Source organism: Podarcis bocagei (assembly GCF_964188305.1).
Source record: "Podarcis bocagei genome assembly, chromosome: 4".
Taxonomy (NCBI): Eukaryota; Metazoa; Chordata; class Lepidosauria; order Squamata; family Lacertidae; genus Podarcis; species Podarcis bocagei.
Genome location: NC_138128.1, coordinates 1,322,290 through 1,343,930, shown reverse-complemented (window position 1 = coordinate 1,343,930; position 21,641 = coordinate 1,322,290). Strand labels below are relative to the sequence as shown.

At 52.5% G+C, this 21,641-nt stretch overlaps 1 protein-coding gene across 3 annotated transcripts in view; it reads right to left on the bottom strand.

Annotated features, from left to right (window-relative positions):
- FGF12 (fibroblast growth factor 12) overlaps positions 1 to 21,641 on the bottom strand; it is a 231,204-nt gene that overhangs the window by 82,519 nt on the left and 127,044 nt on the right. Inside the window, exon 1 of one of the 3 annotated variants that reach the window (XM_081190669.1) lies at positions 14,509 to 14,714. The exons of the other annotated variants lie outside the window; for them this stretch is intronic. Within the exon in view, the coding sequence (XP_081046795.1) occupies positions 14,509 to 14,707 (199 nt within the window). The 5' untranslated portion in view covers positions 14,708 to 14,714. Of the gene's footprint in view, positions 1 to 14,508; positions 14,715 to 21,641 lie in introns of those variants that run through there. 3 annotated transcript variants of the gene reach the window in all.

Here is a 21,641-nt window from a genome sequence, read left to right as displayed (position 1 = left end):
AAAGGGCTGGGCTTTTTATACCCTAGAATTGTAGACTTGGAAGGGACCCCGAGGGTCATCCAGTCCAACCCCCGGCAATGAAGGAATCTCAGCGACAGAATCCCTAACAGATGGCCACCCAACCTCTGCTTAAACACTTCCAAGGTAGGAGAGCACACCTTCTGAGGGAGCCTTTTACATTGTCAAAGGAAATGCCCTTTTGCAACACAGTCCCTGCCCAAGACAACTTGCTCCCTGCAGAGTGAATTGCCCTCTTGCAGTTTTCCAAAATCTATAAGCCGTAATTCACCCTGGTGCCGGATTTATGTCTAAGCTAAACAAGCTCTAGCTCAGGGCCCCGCTCTCTTGGGGCCCCCAAAAAATTTTAAGGAACAAAAAAACTGGGATGTACATTTCCAAAATATAAGATAAAAAACAAATACAGTGGTAGCTCAGGTTACATACGCTTCAGGTTACAGACTCCGCTAACCCAGAAATAGTGCTTCAGGTTAAGAACTTTGCTTCAGCATGAGAACAGAAATCGTGCTCCGGTGGTGCGGCAGCAGTGGGAAGACCCATTAGCTAAAGTGGTGCTTCAGGTTAAGAACAGTTTCAGGTTAAGAACAGACCTCCGGATTGAATTAAGTACTTAACCTGAGGTACCACTGTAAAATAAAACCTACATACAGGAACGGTGTTTTGTGTTGTGTATGGACCTATTCGGTCCATCAATTACCATAGAGCATATATTCAACACAAAAAACAGCGGCAATTTGTTGTTGACAAAGGACAGCTGGACAGATAAAGGGCCCCATTACTTTCAGGAGCTGAGGGCCTCATCAAACCTCAGTCAGGCCCTGATCCACCCATTAACAAACGGGCAGCTCAGCTACTACTTCCATGGTGAGGAACCTAGTTCAAACCCCAATAGTGAAGCTTTTTTCCACCCAGCACTTAAATTTTAAAGAGCGATTTCCTCCACCCACACTCCAATGCCACACTCAGATGCATCACCAGGGAACGGGGGGGGGGGGGCTCTCTGACTAAATGGCAGCTGCAAACGAGGGGGTGGACGTGGCCCTGATTCGTACGTTTGAGGCCTGAGCCGGCAATTGCCAAGAAAACTCACACGTGTCTTGGGGCAGTGTGGTGTAGTGGTTAGTGGGTCAGGCTAGGGCCTGGGAGAGACCCAGGTTCATGAAATTCACTGGGATCAAATAAGGAGCAGGAGAATCGTGTGGGCCACTTGGAGCTCCTTGGAGAAAAGGGCAGGACGCGAATGCAACAAATAAATAGTAAAAAAGAGTAGCAGAAGAAAGATCAAACTTTTCTTTTTCGTTTAGAGAAAAGGTGAGCCAGAAGAGACAACATAGAAGTTTACAGAATTATGCTTAGCATGGTGAAAGTTGATGGGAAAATGTCTTTCTCCCTCTCTCATAACACTCAAACTCGTGGAGATTGATGTTGGAAGATTCAGGACCAATAAAATTAATTCTTTCTTTATGAAGCATATAGTTAAACGGTGGAACTCCCTGACACAGGAGGCAGGAATGGCCACCAATCTGGGTGGCTTTAACAGAGGATTAGACAAATTCATGGAGGAGGAGAGGGCTATCGATATCTACCAGCCACGATGACTCCACAGTCAGAGGCAGAAATGCTTCTGAATTGGTGGAAGCCATGTGGGTGGCGCTATGGGTTAAACCACAGAGCCTAGGACTTGCCGTTTGGAAGGTCAGCGGTTTGAATCCCCGCGATGGGGTGAGCTCCCATTGCTCGGTCCCAGCTCCTGCCAACCTAGCAGTTCAACAGCACGTCAAAGTGCAAGTAGATAAATAGGTACCACTCCGGCGGGAAGGTAAACGGCATTTCCGTGCGCTGCTCTGGTTTGCCAGAAGTGGCTTAGTCCTGCTGGCCACATGACCTGGAAGCTGTACGCTGGCTCCCTTGGCCAGTAAAGCGAGATGAGCGCTGCAACCCCAGAGTCAGGCACGACTGGACCTAATGGTCAGGGGTCCCTTTACCTTTTTCCAGGAGGGGAGAGCGTTGCTCTCGTGCTCAGATCCTGTTTGTGGTTTTCCCCCAGGCGTCCGGTTGGCCCCTGTGAGAACAGGATCCTGGGCTAGATGGACCATGGGCCTGATCCTGCAGGCCCCACATATGTCCTTAATCTACCTTCTTATTTATGCATGTTCTGTTTCAACAACTGAAGCATCACCTAACACCGTTTTTGTTTTCCCTAAGCAGTGTGAAACGTGGTTGCAAAAGCGATAAAACCAGTTACAATTAACCCTTTTAACCAGCTGAAGATGACCCTCCTGGCTGATGTTCCTCTGCCCAGTCCTGCATCTCTCGCTAGCGCTGCAGTCATGCTGAGGCAGAACACCTTTAGTGACGGGGCCTGTCGCATTAAGGATAGCCAGAACTCTCCATCTCTCCATCAGATGCAGGAGCTGGCTTGCGGGAGTGGATGTTTGCAGGCGACCTGCAGCTCGCAGCCAGATGCAACACGGCGAAAATGAAAGAAAGAGGCGGAACCGACACACAAATAGAGTCTGCGGGAGACAGGCAGTCCCAAGGCTGCCCTGGTTTCGCAAAGCTGCGGTGAACTGTCATCTTTGATCTCCAGTGTGGAGACTATTGTTCAGCTGGTGTGGGCAATTATCACAAGCCCATCTGGCGTTGAATCCTAAAGAGTTTGCTTTCCATCATTGGGGGGGGGGGATGGGGATATATTCAGAGGCTTGGGAATGGTAAGTGAAAGAAAGAAAGAAAGAAAGAAAGAAAGAAAGAAAGAAAGAAAGAAAGGACGAATGAACTTTGGAATATCTCCCTATATAATAAAAATGTAAGGTGTCGTCATGCTCTGCAGTCTGCAGAGTGAGGAATGGCTGGCAGGCCCAGGCGAGCTGTTTAACGGAGGAGGGTGTAGGGGCCCTTCAAACAGAGATTGCCCCACAGAGCACCTGCCCTCTGTTAAGAGGGGAGAGGCATGGGGTGAGAGGGGAGGGGCTTGGAGCAAGCTGTGGGAGGATGGGGGAGGGGTGAGTGAGATGGGTATGTTTAGCCTGGAGGAGTGGATAGGATAGTCATGAAGGGCTGCCCCATGGAAGATGGCTTCTGCTGCTGCTCCAGAGGGCAGGATGCAAACCAATGGATTCAAATGACAAGAAAGGAAATTCCGACAAAACATTAGGAAGAATTTTCTGATGGTATGGTAGGATTGCAGAGTTGGAAGGGACCACAAGGGTCAGCTAGTCCAGCTCCCTGCATTGCAGGAATCTTTTGCCCAATGTGGGGCTCTAACCCATGGTTAGAGTTCTACCAGCTGAGCTATAGAGGTCTCTGTATTTATTTAAGAGCGGTTCTGTTGGAACTCCCTGCCTCTTGATACCAGGCAAGCACCTTCAATGTACTCTTTTCAGCACCTGCTAAAAACATATTTATTTAGACAAGACTATCCAAATGTTTAGAAATGGATGAGAGTTTTCCTCTGCTTTTAGAACATTCTTCTTTTAACTTTTCAAAATCCTTGAACTATTGCTGTCATTTTTTTGTACTGCTGATTCCATTGCCTTATCTTTTTTTGTAAACCACGTTAAGTGTCTTTTTAAAATCAATCAAGCGGTGTGCAAATCAATAAGATGCAACCGAACGGGAGGCAAGGGGGGGGCATTGTAGGAAGTGAGTCGCCAAGGCCAGCGGGCAGAATGCGTGCCCAGCCTGCTGGCTCTGGTGCCACCAGAATTTCCTTCTTCCATTTAAAAGACTTTCTAGAACCATTTATCTGGGCTGGATCCAGCAAAAGAAGAATAGAGATGATTTCAATCACCACCCAGGACTTGGACCAGACAGGCACCTCTTGGAAAAAGCTGAGTTATCAATTGCATTAGAACAATGAAACTACCAGGGCTATGCTGAGCTGGAACTCCCTTCCTGCCAGTCCCTGAGAGCAGCGTTCCCTAACCCTGGCCACTGTGGGAACAAGAATAGATGGGCGACTGGCCTGATCCAGTATGCTCTTCTCAGTTATGGGTCACAGCTCTTGGCTGAAGTCCCATTCAGCTCGTGGCAAGTTCCCTTCACACACAAACACATACCCGCCCTCCAAAAAATAATCACTAAAAAACATGGGCTCAGCTGCGCTCTTCTTTTCCGCTTTCAGCAGCTGCGTCCCAATGTTGGCACCTAAACACGTGAGCCAGGAGCTCACAGATCTCCGCCCTGCATTTTGCCATTTGCATTCAACATCTGTGCAGAGAAGCAGAGCAACACGCACCCACCAGATCATTTGAATTTAAGAGCCATATTCCCAGGGACTATCACTCAGATTTTGAAATGGCTGCCTGCTGTGCCTTTCTGCGAATAATACACATTAACCAAAAGGTGCTCCCCCATGCAAACATGTGCAGTCAGCCATGCGCTCCCTGGCTGAGCGCACAGCTGCTCGGCAGCAACAACACCCGTCTCTTCACTCAGGCAGCCCGGTGTGGCTCAGCCAGCCCTGAAGGAACGGGAGCACCGTGCCTTTCCCCCCTCAAGGTGGCACTTAGGGTTCTCCAATACCCACAACAACCGTGAGAGGTAGAGGTTTGGCTGAGAGGCAGCCACTAGCCCAAGGTCATGCCAGTGGGCTTCAAGGCTGAGTGCGAGATATGAACCCTGGACTCCCAGGTCCTCGTCTGACACTCTGACCACTACATCACACTGCTTTTCCATCTTAGTGCTTTCAAGATGCTTTGGAGCAGTCAGCCCAGCAGCCCCGAGGTTTGAAGCAGAAAGCAAAACCAGGAGCAGCAGAAGGGCTGAGTTCAACCTCTACCTCCATCACGAACCCAGTGCCCTCCCCTGCCTCCACCTGCTGCTTAGGATGAATACTGGCCTACACTGCAGGAGGGGCGGAAGTGCTGCTGGTGGCACACAGCACACTAAGCCATCTGAGCGCTTGGATATCTCAGTACACTGACAAATGACAATGCAACGACAAACCTAGACAGCACCTTAAAAAGCAGAGGCATCACCTTGCCGACAAAGGTCCGTACAGTTAAAGTTATGGTTTTCCCAGTAGTGATGTATGGAAGTGAGAGCTGGACCATAAAGAAGGCTGATCGCCGAAGAATTGATGCTTTTGAATTGTGGTGTTGGAGGAGACTCTTGAGAGTCCCATGGACTGCAAGAAGATCAAACCTCTCCATTCTGAAGGGAATCAGCCCTGAGTGCTCACTGGAAGGACAGATCCTGAAGCTGAGGCTCCAATACTTTGGCCACCTCCTGAGAAGAGACGACTCCCTGGAAAAGACCCTGATGTTGGGAAAGATGGAGGGCACAAGGAGAAGGGGACGACAGAGGATGAGATGGTGGGACAGTGTTCTCGAAGCTACCAGCATGAGGGAGGCAGTGGAAGACAGGAGTGCCTGGAGTGCTCTGGTCCAGGGGGTCACAAAGAGACGGACACGACTAAACGACTAAACAACATCAAAGGATACTAGCATTAGAGCTGTTGGTGATATCCAAATCCATTACAACCAGAAGAGGGACACAGTGGTCTTAATCCCAGGGTCGTGGGAAGCCGCCTTATTCCAAGTCAGGCCCTGGTCCAGCTCAGTAGCACCTGCACGGACTGGCAGCAACGGCTCTCCAGGGTCTCAGACAGGAGCCTCTCTCCCAGCCCTTCCTAGAGATGTCTTTGGGGACTGATCCTGGTATCTTCTGCATGCAAGATAGATGCTCTGCCCACCCAGTTGTGGCCCTTTCCCAAAAATCCCACTCAATAGCAGCGGAACACAGAAATCATGTCTGGGATGGTGGCCTTTTCACAAGAAGGAGACAGTTCTGAAAAGTTTTGTTGCTCTGGGACAGGCTTCCCCAACCTGGTGCCCTCCAGGTCTTTTGGACTCCTTCAGAAAGCAGTGGACACTCCTTCCTTGGAGGCTTTTAAGCAGAGGTTGGATGACCACCTGTCAGGGTTTTTTGACCCTTCCAGCTATGGTTCCACAACTCCAGTGGGCCATGCTGGCTGGGGCAGATGGGAATTCATCTCGAAGGCACTAGGTTTGGGTGCCAGGGAAGACTGTTCTGAGACCAGCTCCTGAATGAGCTCTTTTGATGATGGCGGAGGAGACAACTTCACAAAGCAAAAGGCTTTTAATTCCCCAGCAACACATTTCACTCGCGAGGGATTGTTGCACGCAAACCTCCCCCCCCCACATCCGCCCGCTGCCTTCCTTGGAACTGCAGGTTTCACACATGCACACCCCCCCCCCAGCAACATCGCCCACGCTCCTGGCAGGCCGGGAACAGCTCAGCAGGAAACTGACAGAAAAAGAGAGTTGCAAATATTGCCTCCTTCCCTGGGCATGGGGGGTTGGGGTACAGAGGGGGTCTCTCTTGCGCTCTCCCTGCAGGCTGACCGGCCTCCTCCCTTGCCCCCCCCCCCCAAGCCTCCACCTGCAAAACCATAAAAAGCTCTTCAGCTGAGCTGCAAAAACTCCTTGTGAAAAAAATGAGCCGCATCCTGCTCCGGCTCTTTCTCGGCCCCCGAAACAAGGCACAAAAGCTGTCTATTAAAAATTCAAGCCTGAAAGACTCCTTGGGCGTTTCAAGGGCTTTTTGAGTGCTTCTGAAGCCCAGTCTTTCTCCTGCCTCTCCAGGCGGAGTGCCTGGCTGACCGGCAGCCCAGCCCACCTATCCATAGCTCTGCACAAAGAGGGGGACACGATCCTTTCCCCTCCTCTGCTGAAGCTGGAAGGCAAAGCAGAGGAGCTACAGGGTGAAGAGTGGATTCAGCCAGCCAAAGTGGGAGACAAGAAAGTATTGAATCTATGCAAAGGGGCAGGGATGAGGGTCTGTATCACACACAACTCTGTGCAGAGGCAGAATTCGCAATTTGCACTCAACAGACCAAGCTGTTCTCTAGTGATCAAGCTCCATAATTAAATCAGCTCCACCTGTCGGAGGGGCTCCAATATGCATGTTGGAGCAAGGAGTGCAAGGAGTCTGCTTTGGCTTCACCCAAGCCTTGAGTCCTTTCAAACTCCCAACTTCTCTCTCCAGGATCTACACCTGCCGCTTAAATTGATATTCAGACTGGCAAAACAAATTAAGAGAGTACGCTGAACTGGCGAGAGATTATCAGCAAGGTTACGAGACGTTACAGATGAAGAATTTATCAAAGAGTGGGACATATACAGAGCCTATGTAAAAGAAGACTGTCGAAATATCGATCCATTGGCAGGAGTTTTGATTGAACTTCTGTGTGTAAGTAGGATAATTTGATAAAACTTAAAGCAAGTCAGACAACATGGAGAAAATAAAGTTAAGTGCGTATTCAAGGAATTTAATTTGGGAACTTAATGGGAAGATTGGAGGTAATGTTAAACTCAATTGCAAAATGATGCAGAAAGCAAGTATCAATTAAGGAATGAATGATTGCTTATTTTTTATTTTGCCTTTAGTATCTGTTGATCTTTTTTGTTATACAGTTTTCAATCAATAAAGCATTTAAATATATATAATAAATAAATAAATAAATATTCAGACACCACCAGGAGTGGAGTGACAGGCCACAAGGGCTCCAAGTCGCAAGAGTGAGAGAGAGAAGGAGGCGAGGCCTCTTCCAAAAGCCGTCCGTAAGCCTTGCCCTAAAGATTTGGTGGTTCTGAGCACTGCCAAGCCAGGAACTCCAAGACCCCATACCACAGATGACACTGAGGGGTCCATGCCTTGGGCCACACTATGAGCACCACCCAACTAATATGTCCCATCAGCGCATGGGTTCACGCTTGCACAACATAACTTCCTCCCCTCTTCCCATGCCCTTCCCAAATCTAACCCCGAGGGTTGGGGAAACCCCAACAACAGGTTTAGGGGGTGCACAGGGTTGTTCTCTAGAACAAGCATGCATCTTCACCTTAGCTGGATGCCACCAACAGCTTTAGTGTTGCTCCTCCCACCCACCCGAAAACCACTGCCACACCTCCCCCCGCCCGAAGCTGCCATATCAGTATTGATTTTGCTTGCGCTATAAAATCGTTTATATGCTGCCTTTGGGGCAAAGCCCACCCGAGGTGGCCAGCGCCATAGTTAAAAGCGCAATAAACACAAGGATCTCAAATAATTGGAATAAGGCGAGGCGGAAGCATTCGCAACAATTAAAAAGCCCAGTGATGACAGTTACAAAGACTTATAAAACAGCGGGACAAAGATTTGTGCAACACGGCTCTGTAGGAAAAGCTTTTGGCAGAAAGGTAGTCTGCGGCTGGGGGGCAGGAAGTGTAGGAAGCCAGGAAGAAACTTTGCAAAACAAAAGGGGGGGTGGAGAAGGTGAACATAGGACCCTCACACCAAGCCTGCCTTAGCCGTTATCTCTAGGGGGCGCCTGTGAGGAGGGGCAGGGGAATGTTTCTCACCAGCAGTGGGGATTTGCGTGCAGAACTTCCCAGATCCAATCCCTGGCATGTCCTGGTAGGGCCAGGAGAGACCCCCGCCTGGGGCCCTGGAGAGCTGCTGGTGACGCCGAGCTCGGCTGGACCAACCGGTCTGACTTAGTACCAGGCAGCTCCCTATGTTCCTACACTGCAAAAAGGGTCATTACTTTATGGCCTCTTTCATTTGCATTTTTTAATTTGCAAAGTGCTTTTACGGGCTCGTCTGTCCAGCACAATCCCACGAGTTGACTTCTGCTTCTAGGCCTGGAATGGTCTGTCCTGCAAGAGTCGCTTACTCGGCAACGGCTAGATTCCAGCACGCCAATGTCACGAGCCAAGCTGTCCAAGAATTTCCATCCAAGCCACCTCCATTCCTCCCCTCCTTTGCAAATTGGGAAATGGTAGTTCAGTGGCTGTGCAAACCACTGAAGCCCCCAGGTTCCGTCCCCTGGCAGGAATGGCCAAAGGGAGCTCAGGAGCAACACAGGCAGAGGCTCTGGAGTGTGGATGGCCTAGGCAGGGGCGTCACAAGGGGGTGGGGGGTGCAGTCCACCCTGAGTGTCATGCCTAGGGGGGGTGACAAAATCCCCCTGGGAGGAAGAAGAAGAGTTTGAATTTGATATCCTGCTTTATCACTACCCGAAGGAGTCTCAAAGCGGCTAACATTCTCCTTTCCCTTCCTCCCCCACAACAAACACTCTGTGAGGTGAGTGGGGCTGAGAGACTTCAGAGAAGTGTGACTGGCCCAAGGTCACCCAGCAGCTGCATGTGGAGGAGCGGGGAAGCAAACCCGGTCCACCAGATTACGAGTCCACTGCTCTTAACCACTACACCACGCTCGGCGTGGTGGCACTCACACACTCAGTGGGCGGATTTCCGCGATTGGCAAAATTGTTGTCGTGAAAATCCACCTGCTGATTGCGCAAATATGCCTGGTAATCAGCCTGCCACACCCCCCCAGTGGGTGGTGTTCACACACCCCAGGAGGTTTTATGCTATCATCGGTCGGACTTTCCGATCGGTGGGCATATCTGTTTTGCAGCCAACCATCCTAAAAAAAAAGCTGAACAACTTTGGGCAACGTACCCAAAAATTGCAATGTGTGTGGGGGGTGACAAAAACTTTCCGCACTGGTACCACCTGACCTTGCTTTGCCTCTGGGCCTAGGTGGGCCAATAGGGCTGCTTCACATCACCTTAAGGCTGCACCTTGAGGCTGCCAGAAAGGATTTTTTTGCCCTCCCACTGCCCCCCCCCCAAAGTGTGTTTCTAAGGAAGTGCAAAACTTCCGGACCCAACTTGCTTGGATGGAAATTCTTGGACAGTTTGGCTTTCCACCTTGCAAGGTGGAAAAGAGACTCTGCAAAGCAAACTATCCTACAGGGCTGACAATTCCAGACCCAAAGGGCGGATCTTGAAAAGGCAAGCTACATCGTTCAGTTCAATATCTGGCTGAGGTGGGCTGTGCAAAGCCAGCAATTCCCCCTTTCTCTTGGGTACTTTAATAAAAAAAGGAACAAACTTTGGAAGTCTAGCAGGGCAGAGAGTAAGCCATCATTAGGCGACCCTCAGGTAACTGTGTGCCCTCTCTGTGCTTGGCAGGGATGTGTCTCTGAGCATGCACAGAGTGCATGCCATTTCCAAAGGAATCAAAGGTCGCTCTTAGCCACCAAAGTTTAGACAGTATGGCTGACGGATCTGAAGCTTCTCAGCTCTTGGTTTAAACGGGACTGCTAAGGAGGCCATACTGGGCATGATCCTGGACCTCACCCAGGAATCTCACTGCCCACAGTGGCCAGGGCAGTAGTCACAGCTCAAGTGCAGCAGCAAACTGCCTGCCACTCCATCAATTGATCAGCTACCTTTTCATCATATATTGACTTTGCTCCATCTGCTCCTTGCAGGCAGGGTGGGACCACACAAACAAGCACCCACCTTTCAGGGGCAGAGCACCTGCCTTGCCTAGAGGAGTCCCGGGTTCAGTTCCCCAGTTGGGAAGTCTCCCTTGGGATATCCTGGCCAGCTGCTGCCAGTCAGTGTAGACAATACTTAGCTAGATCAGTGGCTCTCATTGTGGGGGCATCCCTGTATCAGCTTCATCAGTTTTGCTGATTTAATTGAACTCAATGGCTTGAATCAGATTTTGAATAAATGTGCAATTAACTGTCGCTGTCTCAAATTGCATTGTGTCACATTAGTGGGTCGTGCAAACCGCCGCTCTGAAATAATGCTTTTTCAATAGGGTACAGTAGGGGGCACTGGGGGTGAGTTTATAGGTCCAAGCCCCCCCCCCCCCACTAAGCTAGGTGGAGCACCAGTCTGACTCGGTATAAGGCCTGTGTTGGGTGAGTGAGAGAGAGCACTCGGTTAGTGGTTGAATTTGGCCAGACACGGCAGATATGAATTTCAGACTGCTCAGGGAAGCAAGCCAAGCTACATGCCAGTAGAGTGCAGAGAGAGAGAGAGAGAGAGAGAGAGAGAGAGAGAGAAGGGCCTCCTGACAGCTGAATCCCAGCTGAGAGGGATTGGCTGCTGCCTATTCCGATAAGACGATTCACAAGTTCCTGAAATGATGTATCTGCAGACAGCGTGGTGTAGTGGTTAGAGCGTTAGACCAGGGTTCTCGACCGTGAAGTTCTCCCTGGGTGATCTTGGGCCAGTCACTGGCTCTCAGCCTAGCCTACCTCTATGAAGAAAGGCGGCAACGTTTGGGACTTCTTCATTTAGAGAAAAGGCAAGGAAGAGGCGACATGACAGTTTATGAAATTCTGCCTGGCCTGGAGAAAGCGGAGAGAGAGAAAGTTCTTCTCCATCTCTCTAGAGCTTGTGGGAAGCTGAATGGCGGAAGGTTAAGGCAGATAAAGGAAAATCCTTCATCACAGAATTAAACTATGGAACTCCCTGCCACAGGAGGCAGTGATGGCCAGAAACTTGGATGGCTTTAAGAGAGGAACAGGCACATTCACAAAGGAGAGGGCTATTAATTGGTACAAGCAATGAGGAGACGGCTCTCATGCTTGAATCCTGCTTGCGGCTTTTCCCTTTGGACGTCTGGTTGGCCCCTGTAAGAACAGGACGCTGGACTGGATGAGCCAAGGGCCCGATCCAGCACAGGCGCTTGCCTAACTCCTTATGTTCTGTGGAGCACAGATTCCTTGTGAAATGGGAAGCAGAGGCGTGCGCATGCAAAGAGCTGGAGAACGTGTTCTTCCTACTCCCCGTGCGCTGTAGACATCCTCCTTCTCTGTTACATAAGGACAAATTCATTAGTGGAGGCCTGTAATGTCTGGTGCCGTCCACAGGGAAGAGTGCTGGGATGTCGGAGCCACGCTAGAAGCTCAGTGTGCAAACCCCTTTTCCAGCTCTTCACAAGATGTGCTTTCTGGGCTGACTTGAGCACCAGAGTCTGTGTCCGTTTCAATGCAACATCCCAAGGCTCCGTCACACAGAGAGGAGCATCAGTAGTAGCACAGCTGGGGAAACCAGTGGCCAGAGCAAATCCTATGCCTGGACAGCCTTCCTTTTGGACCACTTGGCAGAGCTGAGGCTCTTGAGAGCAAGGAGGCAAACCTTTGGTACCAATGGGCACGATTCGGGGAATGTGTCCTGTTCAAATCCGATTGACATGCAAGAGGAAGAAGGGACAGTGGATATTAGCATGTAAAAAAAATTAGTCCATTTTCGGGGGGAGGGTGTTATAAAGTCAGCCACATTTTGCTGCCACAGATCTGCCTGGGGTTAAACACACCTGATAAAACTTCGGATCATCTATCAGGCTCCAGTCACTGAATGTTTGTTAAAAATCTGACATCTGGGAGCACAAAACACTATGGGTGTCTTTCAACTAAGGTTTACAGTGGTACTTCGGTTTAAGAACAGTCCTGTTTACAAATGATTTGGTTTAATAGCTCTGCAAAACCGGAGTAGTGTCCCACTTTGAGAACTTTACCTCGGTCTAAGAATGGAATCCAAACGGTTGAAGGGCACCAGCAGCGGGAGGCCTCATTTGGGAAAGCACACCTCGGTTTGAGAACAGTTTTGGCTTAAGAACAGACTTCTGGAACGGATTAAGTTCATAAACTGAGGTACCACTGTACTGTAGAACAGACTACCTTGGATGGTGGTTGACTCTCCTTCCTTGGAGATTTTTAAGTCGAGGTTGGGTGGCCATTGGTCATGTATGATCTAGTTAAAATTCCTGCATTGCAGAGGGTTGGACTAAATGACCCCTGAGGTTCCTTCCAACTCTACAATTCTGTGATTCTATGAAAAACAATGACAAGCCAATATCCCGCACCCCACAAACACATTTAAAAGGCCATGCAATGTTAATCAGGGTTAGAAACTGAGATATTTAAGCTGGGTGCCAAATGTCTCCTTAAACCAGCCAAAACAGAATGCCAGGTTGCCCTTTGGGGCCCAGGCAGCTCGAAAGTCACATTTTTCAATACGACTTTAGGGTTCCTGAAATTCATTGTGATTGCGCAGATAAAATGTAATGGATAGAATTCCACAGGACATTTTGCTAACGTGAGAAAACAGAAGAGCCCAAGATCCCCAGGTAGGCAGCTCCAGGTGGCGGAGACGTCCAGGTGGCATCCTGCCACACAGTCATCTTCACTTGGGCAGATAGGCAGGTGTAAAATGCCCTTGGCACCTGGTGAATTTCAGACACTGATGTTCATCGACCAAAGTCCTGGTTACAGAGAAATGGTGCCCCAAAAACACGCCATGAAGGTGCCAGGTGAGTCTCCCTGGGGAGAGCGTCCCACAAGTGGGGAGCCACCACAGAAAAGGCCCCTTCTCCTGCTGCCCCCCTCCGGAAGGGAGGGCGATGAAGATGGGCCTCCGGTGATAATTGCAGGCCCGGGTCAGTTCCGCACACTTGACCCAAGTACCTGTGAGCATTACAGCTAGAAGAGAACGGATTTTGCTCCCTGTGGTTCAAAGCATATACGGACTGGGAGGAAAGAAGGATCCTACACCTTTTAGTTACTGTAAGAGCAGAACCAGAAGTGGGGGGGGGGGGGAGGACTTGCTGGAAACCACCTGAATCCAGAATAAAAGGCTGCAATGTGGGACAATTAATCTGGGAACTGTTATGCAAATGCAGCAAGGGAAAAAATTAAAAGGGAAAAAGGAAGAACTTTCAAAATAAGACAAAAAGTGTGTGTGGGGGGAGGCAGCCCTGAGCCTGGGAAAAATTCAGGGATCAATCTACCACCAATGATCTGACTTATTACATGTTGAAATTGCTTATCATGTGTTGGGGGGGGTTTGGGGGGGACTACATTTCAAAGTCCTTTATAAGCTACCTTTGAAGGATCCGTATTCTGACAGACAGGCTGCAAATAATGATGGTAACAAGCTGCACAATATCCACAGACACCCCTGCTGTGGTGCTGCCTATGAGGGAGCGCTCTGCACTTGTGCAGGAGAACTCTTGCCACCCTCCCTGCCTCAGACGCTGCGGGCCTGGCTCCTAGTATTGAAAATCAACACCCGGGAAACACAGCCCCTGGGTCTGCCTTCTAAATGGGGGTTTGCAGTTCTTAAGTGGCCCTCTGCACACGCTCAGTTTATTTGCTTTTCGTCACAATGGCAATAGGAGGGGGCAGCCTAAGCCTGAATTCCAGTTGGTGGGGGGCAAAGAGCAAGAGAGGGCTCTTGACGTCAAGCCCTGCTACGGGCACCCCAGAGGCATTCAGCTGAGCCCTGTGGCAGGACTAATGGCCCCACCTTAGTCGCAGTCAAAATGTAAAAGCTTCATATGTGGCAGCTAGGTCTATAAATGCCTAGTGGCTCTGGTGGATAAACAGAGCTCCAGGTTTAGGGGCAGTCTACCTCGGTTGCCGATCTGTCGAGGTGGAGTTGGACAGCACCCTGCAAACTGCGAGGAACCAGGCGCTGAGCTAAGAGGACTCACTGGCCTGGACTGCTCAAAACAAGGGAGGCACTCTGCACATGCCCCGAGGCCCCCCTGCAAGGGCAATCCCCGGGAGCACCCGCACTCCCTCAGCACACGCCCAGGGTCGCTGCTTCTGGGTCTGGCCCCCCAGGGCGCCCCCCTGGCGCGCGCGCGCCCGCCCGCGGCAGCTACTGACCTGGTCTCCGCCGGACGTGCCTCTTCCTGCCGCTGCAGAAGCGGACCTTGCTGAAGACGCCCAAGACGTGCCTCTCGCAGAGGGAGCGGCCGTCCTTGCTGGGGCTGGAGCGGCGCTTGGAGGCGGACACGCGGTCGCTGTTGGACTCGCGGGCCTGCCGCTTCTGCCGGATCAGCGAGCTGGCGATGGCCGCGGCCATGGCCGGACGGGGCGGGCGGCAGCAGCAGTCACAGGCCGCTAGCCCTCATCGCCCGCTCGACGGCTCCCCATCTTCGGCGCAAGCCCCCCACCCCGAAAGTCCGGGCCCCCAGCAGAGACCCCCTGCTCCTCTCCGCCTCCCCCCCAGCCCAGAGGCTGGGGGGAAAAGACGCCTCTGCTCGCCTCCCTCCCGCGCTGCCTCCGCTCGGGGGAAGGTCCGACGGCAGGGGCTCTCCGTCGGCAGGCTGGCCAGGCGCCTTGTCCAGGGCCCCGACGCCCCTCCGGAACCTCGCGCCTCTCCAGAGGCGAGCCCCGCAACAGCTGGCCGCTCCAGGGCCCGCGCGGCTTTGGCACGAAGGGACGGTCCTCGTTGCGAAGCGAGCGAGAGAAAGGGATACAAAACCCGGCTGGCAAATGTTGGGCGTGGAGGGGAGGGGGGAGTGGAGGCTCTCCAGAGCCCTGCCTCAGTATCCCCCCGCGGGTCCCGAGGCCCAGCGGTGCATCACGAGAAGGAGGAGGAATGTGGGTCCGACGGGGCGGCTGCGGCTGCTGCTGCTCCCTGCGATGCTCTGGCCGCCTCGGCGCGGGGGTTTCCGGCGTCGGGGCCTCGCGGGGATCTCATTTCTGAGCTGCCGGACCCCAGAGGCGCCGGCGGAGCCCCCCTCATGGCCCCCGCTCCGTCCGGGACCCGTCCGGCGAGGCCTTTCGCAGTGTCGACGTCGGCTGGGAAGACGAAAGAGGCGCCGTCTGTCTCCACGCTCGGGGACCGCGCGGAGGGCGGGCGGAGGAGGGGGGGGCGAAGGCGGGCTCTCTCAGGCTCCCGCCCCCCGTCGCCGCCGCCTCCTCCTCCTCTCCGTCGGCGGCGGCGCTGCAGCTGCCTCGTGGCCCCCGCTACGGCCCGCCGGTCCCCGGGCCAGCCACATAGCTCCGCGACGGCCTCGCTTAGCTTCTCCGGCGGCCCATGGCGCCACCAGCGACCCGGGGGCGGCCAAGCCCCCTTCCTCCTCTTCTTCTGAGCTGCCCGGGAGCCGCCCCCACCGGCGAGGCGCTCAGGGGCCGCCCGGGGGCCGGACAGCAGCCGCGGCCGCCCGGGCTGCCATCTCCTCTCCCCGAGGAGGCGGTTTCGCGGCGGGTCCTGTGGTCCCGACCCGGCGGAGCAGCGGCGCGCGGAGAATGGGAGCCTCTTCGGAGGCAGCCGGTGGCGGCGGCGGCACCAGCAGCCTCGCCTCCCTCCCCGCTTCTACGCAATCCTACGTGACCGAGGTTCGGATGAGAGGCTCGCCCGGGCGGAGGAGAGACCACTGCGGGCGCCGCTGATTCGACGGCTCGCCGGGGGACAGCAGGAGGGGCTCGCTGGCTGGCTGGCTCGCAGCCCCGGCACCTCTTTCCCCCGCGCTGCTCCGAGGAGGATGCGCTCGGCGCTCGCCAACGCGGGAGGCTGACCAACGCATCGAGGACTGCGGAGGGGGGGAAATCCCAGGCCCCGCAACGGACTGCGGGGCTGGACCCCTGGAGCGGAGCCAGGAGGCGATAAGAGCATCAGAAGAGCTTGCAGGATGAGGCCAATGGCATCTCACAGCGGCTGAAACCACCAGCGGCAGCGGCAGCTGCTCTCCTCTCGCCTCCTGCGGTTTCTGGCAACTGGTGTTTAGAAGCCTTGCTGACTTCAATTTTTGACAATGTCGCCGGCCATTAAAAAACAAGGGGTGGGGGGTGGGGGTCGCTGGGTTTGAGGTGCCTTGAAAAGGCGACGATCCACCTGCTGGTTGCAGAGAATGGAGCCTCCCCACCCAGGGGCAGTCTACCTCTGAATGGGGTTCTTGCAAAAGGGAAGGGCTGTTTCTTTCAGGCCGGTTGCTGGAAGCTACAGGAGGGGAGAGTTGTGCTCTTTGTGCTCCAATCCTGCTTGCGGGTTCCCCACTGGGGCGTCTGTGAGAACAGGAGGCTGGACTCCAGGCGGGCCATTAGCCTGATCCAGGAAGTTCTGATGTCCCTCCTCAGGGATGCAGCCTCCCAGTTTACTCTGCCCCCTTCCTTAAGGAGATCAATCTGGGAAAAGAGGATGCGCCACTAGGGAATCAACCCTGCCGGGGGGGGTGTCGCTCACCACCCTTATAAATGCTTCTGTCCTTTGTGTGTGGCTTGTTGGAGCTGCCTCACTGGGGACACTCTGCAGGTGCCTAGGAGCACACCATTCTGACATGCTCAAGCGTGCAAGCACAAGCGCCCACGCATGCTCAGAGGCCCTCTGCTTTGGGAAGCTTTTCATGCTAGGCCCCCAAAGGGGACTTTCACACAATTACTGAAGCCCCCCCCTTCTAACTGTATGTGGACCATTGAACAGGGCACAGGGAAAGGATTGCTTTAAAAAGTACCGTATTTTTCACTCTATAGGACGCACCCGACCATAGGACGCACCTTGTTTTAGAGGGGGAGAACAAGGGAAAAAAATTCTCCCCCTCTCTGCTCAGCGCCCCTTCAGCGAAGCGGCAGGAGAAACAGAGCCCCTTCCATTTCTCCTCCCGCTTCGCTGAAGGGGCGCTGCGCAGCTCTCCCTCTCTGCTGAAGCCAGGAGAGTCTTGCTCTCCCGGCTTCAGCAAAAGGAACCTGAGGCCTCCGGAGTGCAGCGCAAGTTCCCACTGCACTCCAAAAGCTATCCCTGAAGCCTGGAGAGCGAGAGGGGTCGGTGCGCACCGACCCCTCTCTCTCTAGGCTTCAGCGAAAGCAATGCAAAGCCTACGGAGTGCAGAGGCCTCGCGTTGCTATTGCTGAAGGCAAGGAGCCTGCACTCACTCCATAGGACGCACACACATTTCCCCTTCATTTTTGGAGGGGGTAAAGTGTGTCCTATAGAGCGGAAAATACGGTAATTTTATGGCCTGTTCCAGCACATTTAGGTTGCTTTACAGGCCCTGCGAATGGAGGGACTGGTTTTCCGCATCATTTGAGTGACAGCCAAGCCCTGCCTTGGTATTTGAGAAGGCAGTCGTCTTAATGAATCGCCCCAGTGGGGGCTCATCTCAGTCCAGAACGCTGCTTCGTAAAAGGGTATAAGAACATAAGAAGAGCCCTGCAGGGTCAGGCCAATGGGGGGCCCCTAGTTCAGAATCCTGTTCTCACAGGGGCCAAGCAGATGCAGCAATGGGAAATTTGCAAGCAGGATTAACTCTTCCCTCCTGTGGTTTCAGGCAACTGGGATTCAGAAGCACAGTGAATTTGTCAAATCTTTTAAAGCCATCCAGGTTCATGAACATCACTGTCTCCTGTGGCAAGGAGTTCCACACTTTAACTGTACTGCTTCCTTGCATCTTTCCTGAATCTCCCAACATTCGACTACACTGGAGGTCAATGAGTTCTAGGGTTTGCAAAGAAATATAAAAAAAACAACAACTATCCACTTTCCCTGTGCTTTGCATTATTTCACAAACTTCTGTCGTGTTCCCTCTTCCCTTCCTTCCCTCTAAACAGTTGTGTGTGTGCTGCTACCAGGGTGGCACAGAAGGGAGTTGTGAGGCTACCGTTTGACTGGTCATTACAACTCCTCTCTCTCCACTGAGCCGCTGCAGCCCAGTTCGTATCTGATTTCACCACCCTAAACCGATAAAAGCTACGTCTGCATTATTTATCCATTTTCCTCTGCTGGGTTGAGTTGCTGTGAGGCAGGAGGGGATTGGATGAAGTGCAAAGCATGAAAAGGGAGGCTGTGGGATAGATCCTGGTTGACCGGAGCTCAGAGGGGGGAAAGGAAACATGTGCCATGGAGATGGGAAAGTGAGCAGAAAAATAACATAGCCATCAAGAGCAGGACCTCCATCGTTCCACCCTGAGGTCCCCTGCAGAAGGTGAAGGCCAGGCAGGAAGCAGGCTGTAGAAAAGCCATGCCTGCCCCTCTTCCCAGGTGCTGTGTTCAGTTCTGCTCATCTCCCTCACCTCAGAAAGGATGTAGCAGAGTCGGAAAAGTTCCAGAGTAGGGCAACCAAGGGTGGTGCTGTGGGTTAAACCACAGAGCCTAGGACTTGCCGATCAGAAGGTCGGCTGTTCAAATCCCCGTGATGGGGTGAGCTCCCGTTGCTCGGTCCCTGCTCCTGACAACCTAGCAGTTCTAAAGCACGTCAAAGTGCAAGTAGATAAATAGGTACCGCTCTGGCGGGAAGGGAAACGGCATTTCCGTGCGCTGCTCTGGTTCGCCAGAAGCAGCTTAGTCATGCTGGCCACATGGCCCAGAAGCTGTACACCGGCTCCCTCGGCCAATAAAGCGAGATGAGCGCCGCAACCCCAGAGTCGGCCACGACTGGACCTAATGGTCAGGGGTCCCTTTACCTTTACTAGGGCAACCTAAACAGTCAAGGGGATGGAGCCCCTCCCCTATGAGGAAAAGCTTCCCCATGTGGGACCTCTTAGTTCAGAGAAAAGGCAGAAAGAGGCGATAGGACAGAAGTTTATAAAACTGCACAAGGCAAGGAGGAAGCGGAGAGGGAAAATGCTTCCTCTTGGAACACTAGAATTCGTGGGCATCGAATGAACGCCGGAAAAACCCAGGACAGAGAAAAGAAAGGACTTCTTCAGGCAGCTCATAATTAGACTGTGGAACTCCCTGCCACTGTAGGCCCTGATGGCCACCAACCAAGATGGCTTTAAAAGTGGATTAGACAAATTCGTGGAGAAGGCTGCAGATGGCCCCTAGCCAGAAATGCTTCTGAATGCCAATTGCGGGGAACTGCAGGAGGGGAGGCGCTCAAATCCTGTTTGTCGGTTTCCCAGGTTGGCCCCTGTGAGAGCAGGATGCTGGACTAGAGGGGGCCCCTTTGGCCTGGCCCAGCAGACATGTTCTCAGCCATTGACCTGCTAGTCTCACATCAAGAAGGAGGGACGATTGCTGCCTGTCTCTCTCAGCCTCAAGCCTTCTCCACCCTTTGTCTTACAGCAGCCCTGTCCTACCTCAGAAGGTTGTTGTGAGGAGCGCTGCTATAATGCCATGTGAGGTGCTCTGAGCACTCCAAAGGGCCGTGCAAATGCAAATGTTTTTATGGCTTTGTGATCTGTATTGACAGTATCCACAAACGACACGTTCCAGGCCAAAAGGCATGATTAACCTCACAAATGAAAGTTCCCTAACTTTGCTAATGGCCAATCTGCAATTTAATTTAAGTGCTTGTTTCTCCGCCTGATTTATGAGCCTGCCCCGTCATCAAGACCATTCCACCAGCGTAAAACACACAATAAAAATTACAGATACCAACATTTTCAGCAACGCAAAACAAAGAACATTTATAAAGAGCTCAGTGGCAGGACACACACACTGCTTGCAGAAGAACCCAGGTGAAATTCCTCATGGCATCTCCGGGCAGGGCTAGGAAAGGCTCCCCCTCTGGTACCCTGGAGAAATGCTACCAGCCAGTGCAGACAATACTGATCTAAATGGACCAACAGTCTGACTTTGTACGAGACGGCTTCCTCTGTTCCTAGTCTCCACTGGCAGACTAGCTTAAAGGTAAAGGGACCCCTGACCATTAGGTCCAGTCGTGGCCGACTCTGGGGTTGCAGCGCTCATGTTGCTTTATTGGCCGAGGGAGCCGGCGTACAGCTTCCGGGTCATGTGGCCAGCAGGACTAAGCCGCTTCTGGTGAACCAGAGCAGCGCACGGAAACGCCGTTTACCTTCCCGCCGGAGATAGACCTATTGATCTACTTGCACTTTGACGTGCTTTCGATCTGCTAGGTTGGCAGGAGCTGGGACCGAGCAACGGGAGCTCACCCCGTCGCGGGAATTTGAACTGCCAACCTTCCGATCAACAAGCCCTAGGCTCTGTGGTTTAACCCACAGCTCCACCCGCGTCCCTGGCAGACTAGCTTAGGTTCTCCTTAAAAGCCTGGGCAAAGAGATGCCTCTGTAACTGGTGTGAAAACATAGTCCACAGTAGCATCAGACACAGGTCAGTCCAAAGATAGGAGCCACCACGGAGAAGACCCTGTCAGGCCCATATTTGGGCCTTTATATGTCCACAGCTTGGCTTGGGCTCAGAAATACATTTGCAAGCAGTGCAGGATCTTTGGAGCTGCTGTACAACAGTTGCCAAATCTGCGAGGCTGCATGCATTGTCCCTGTTGTTCCAACTGTACTTTTGGAAATCTATTTTAAAAAAATTAATGCAAAAGTTCTTCTTGTTTGTTTACTAAAGTTGCACTTTTGTGCAAATCCGGAGATCTTTGCAGAGAGGCTGTCAGTGACAGGGAAGAGCCTGCTAATGGGCAAAGTGGGGAATAGTCCTGCCAAGATTTTGACACCCCCACCCCCATTAAAAAAAACTCTCCAAAACCATGGTTCAGTCTTCCTCCTCTCAGCCCCAATGCTACCAATACATTTTCAGTGGCTAAGAAGCTCAATAGATGTTTATGCCAATCACCTCTGCTTAAAAAGTAAAGGTAAAGGGACCCCTGACCATTAGGTCCAGTCGTGACCGACTCTGGGGTTGAGGCGCTCATCTCGCTTTATTGGCCGAGGGAGCTGGCGTACATGTGGCCAGCATGACTAAGCCGCTTCTGGCGAAGCAGAGCAGCGCATGGAAACACTGTTTACCTTCCGGCCAGAGCGGTACCTGTTTATCTACTTGCACCTTGACATGCTTTCGAACTGCTAGGTTGGCAGGAGCAGGGACCGAGCAATGGGAGCTCACCCCGTTGCGGGGATTCGAACCGCCGACTGACCTTTTGATCAGCAAGTCCTAGGCTCTGTGGTTTAACCCACAGCGCCACCCGCGTCCCTTGACCTCTGCTTAGCCAGTCATAAATATCACAAGCAGCAGATATTTAAAAAACAAAGACTTGAAAAAACCAAATGAGGAACTATCTGGTATAGAAAGGGCTTGGAATAAGGCAGGAGCAGGGCTTGCCCTTTCCTCAAACTTATTCTCTCTCAGATGCTAAACCAGGACAAAC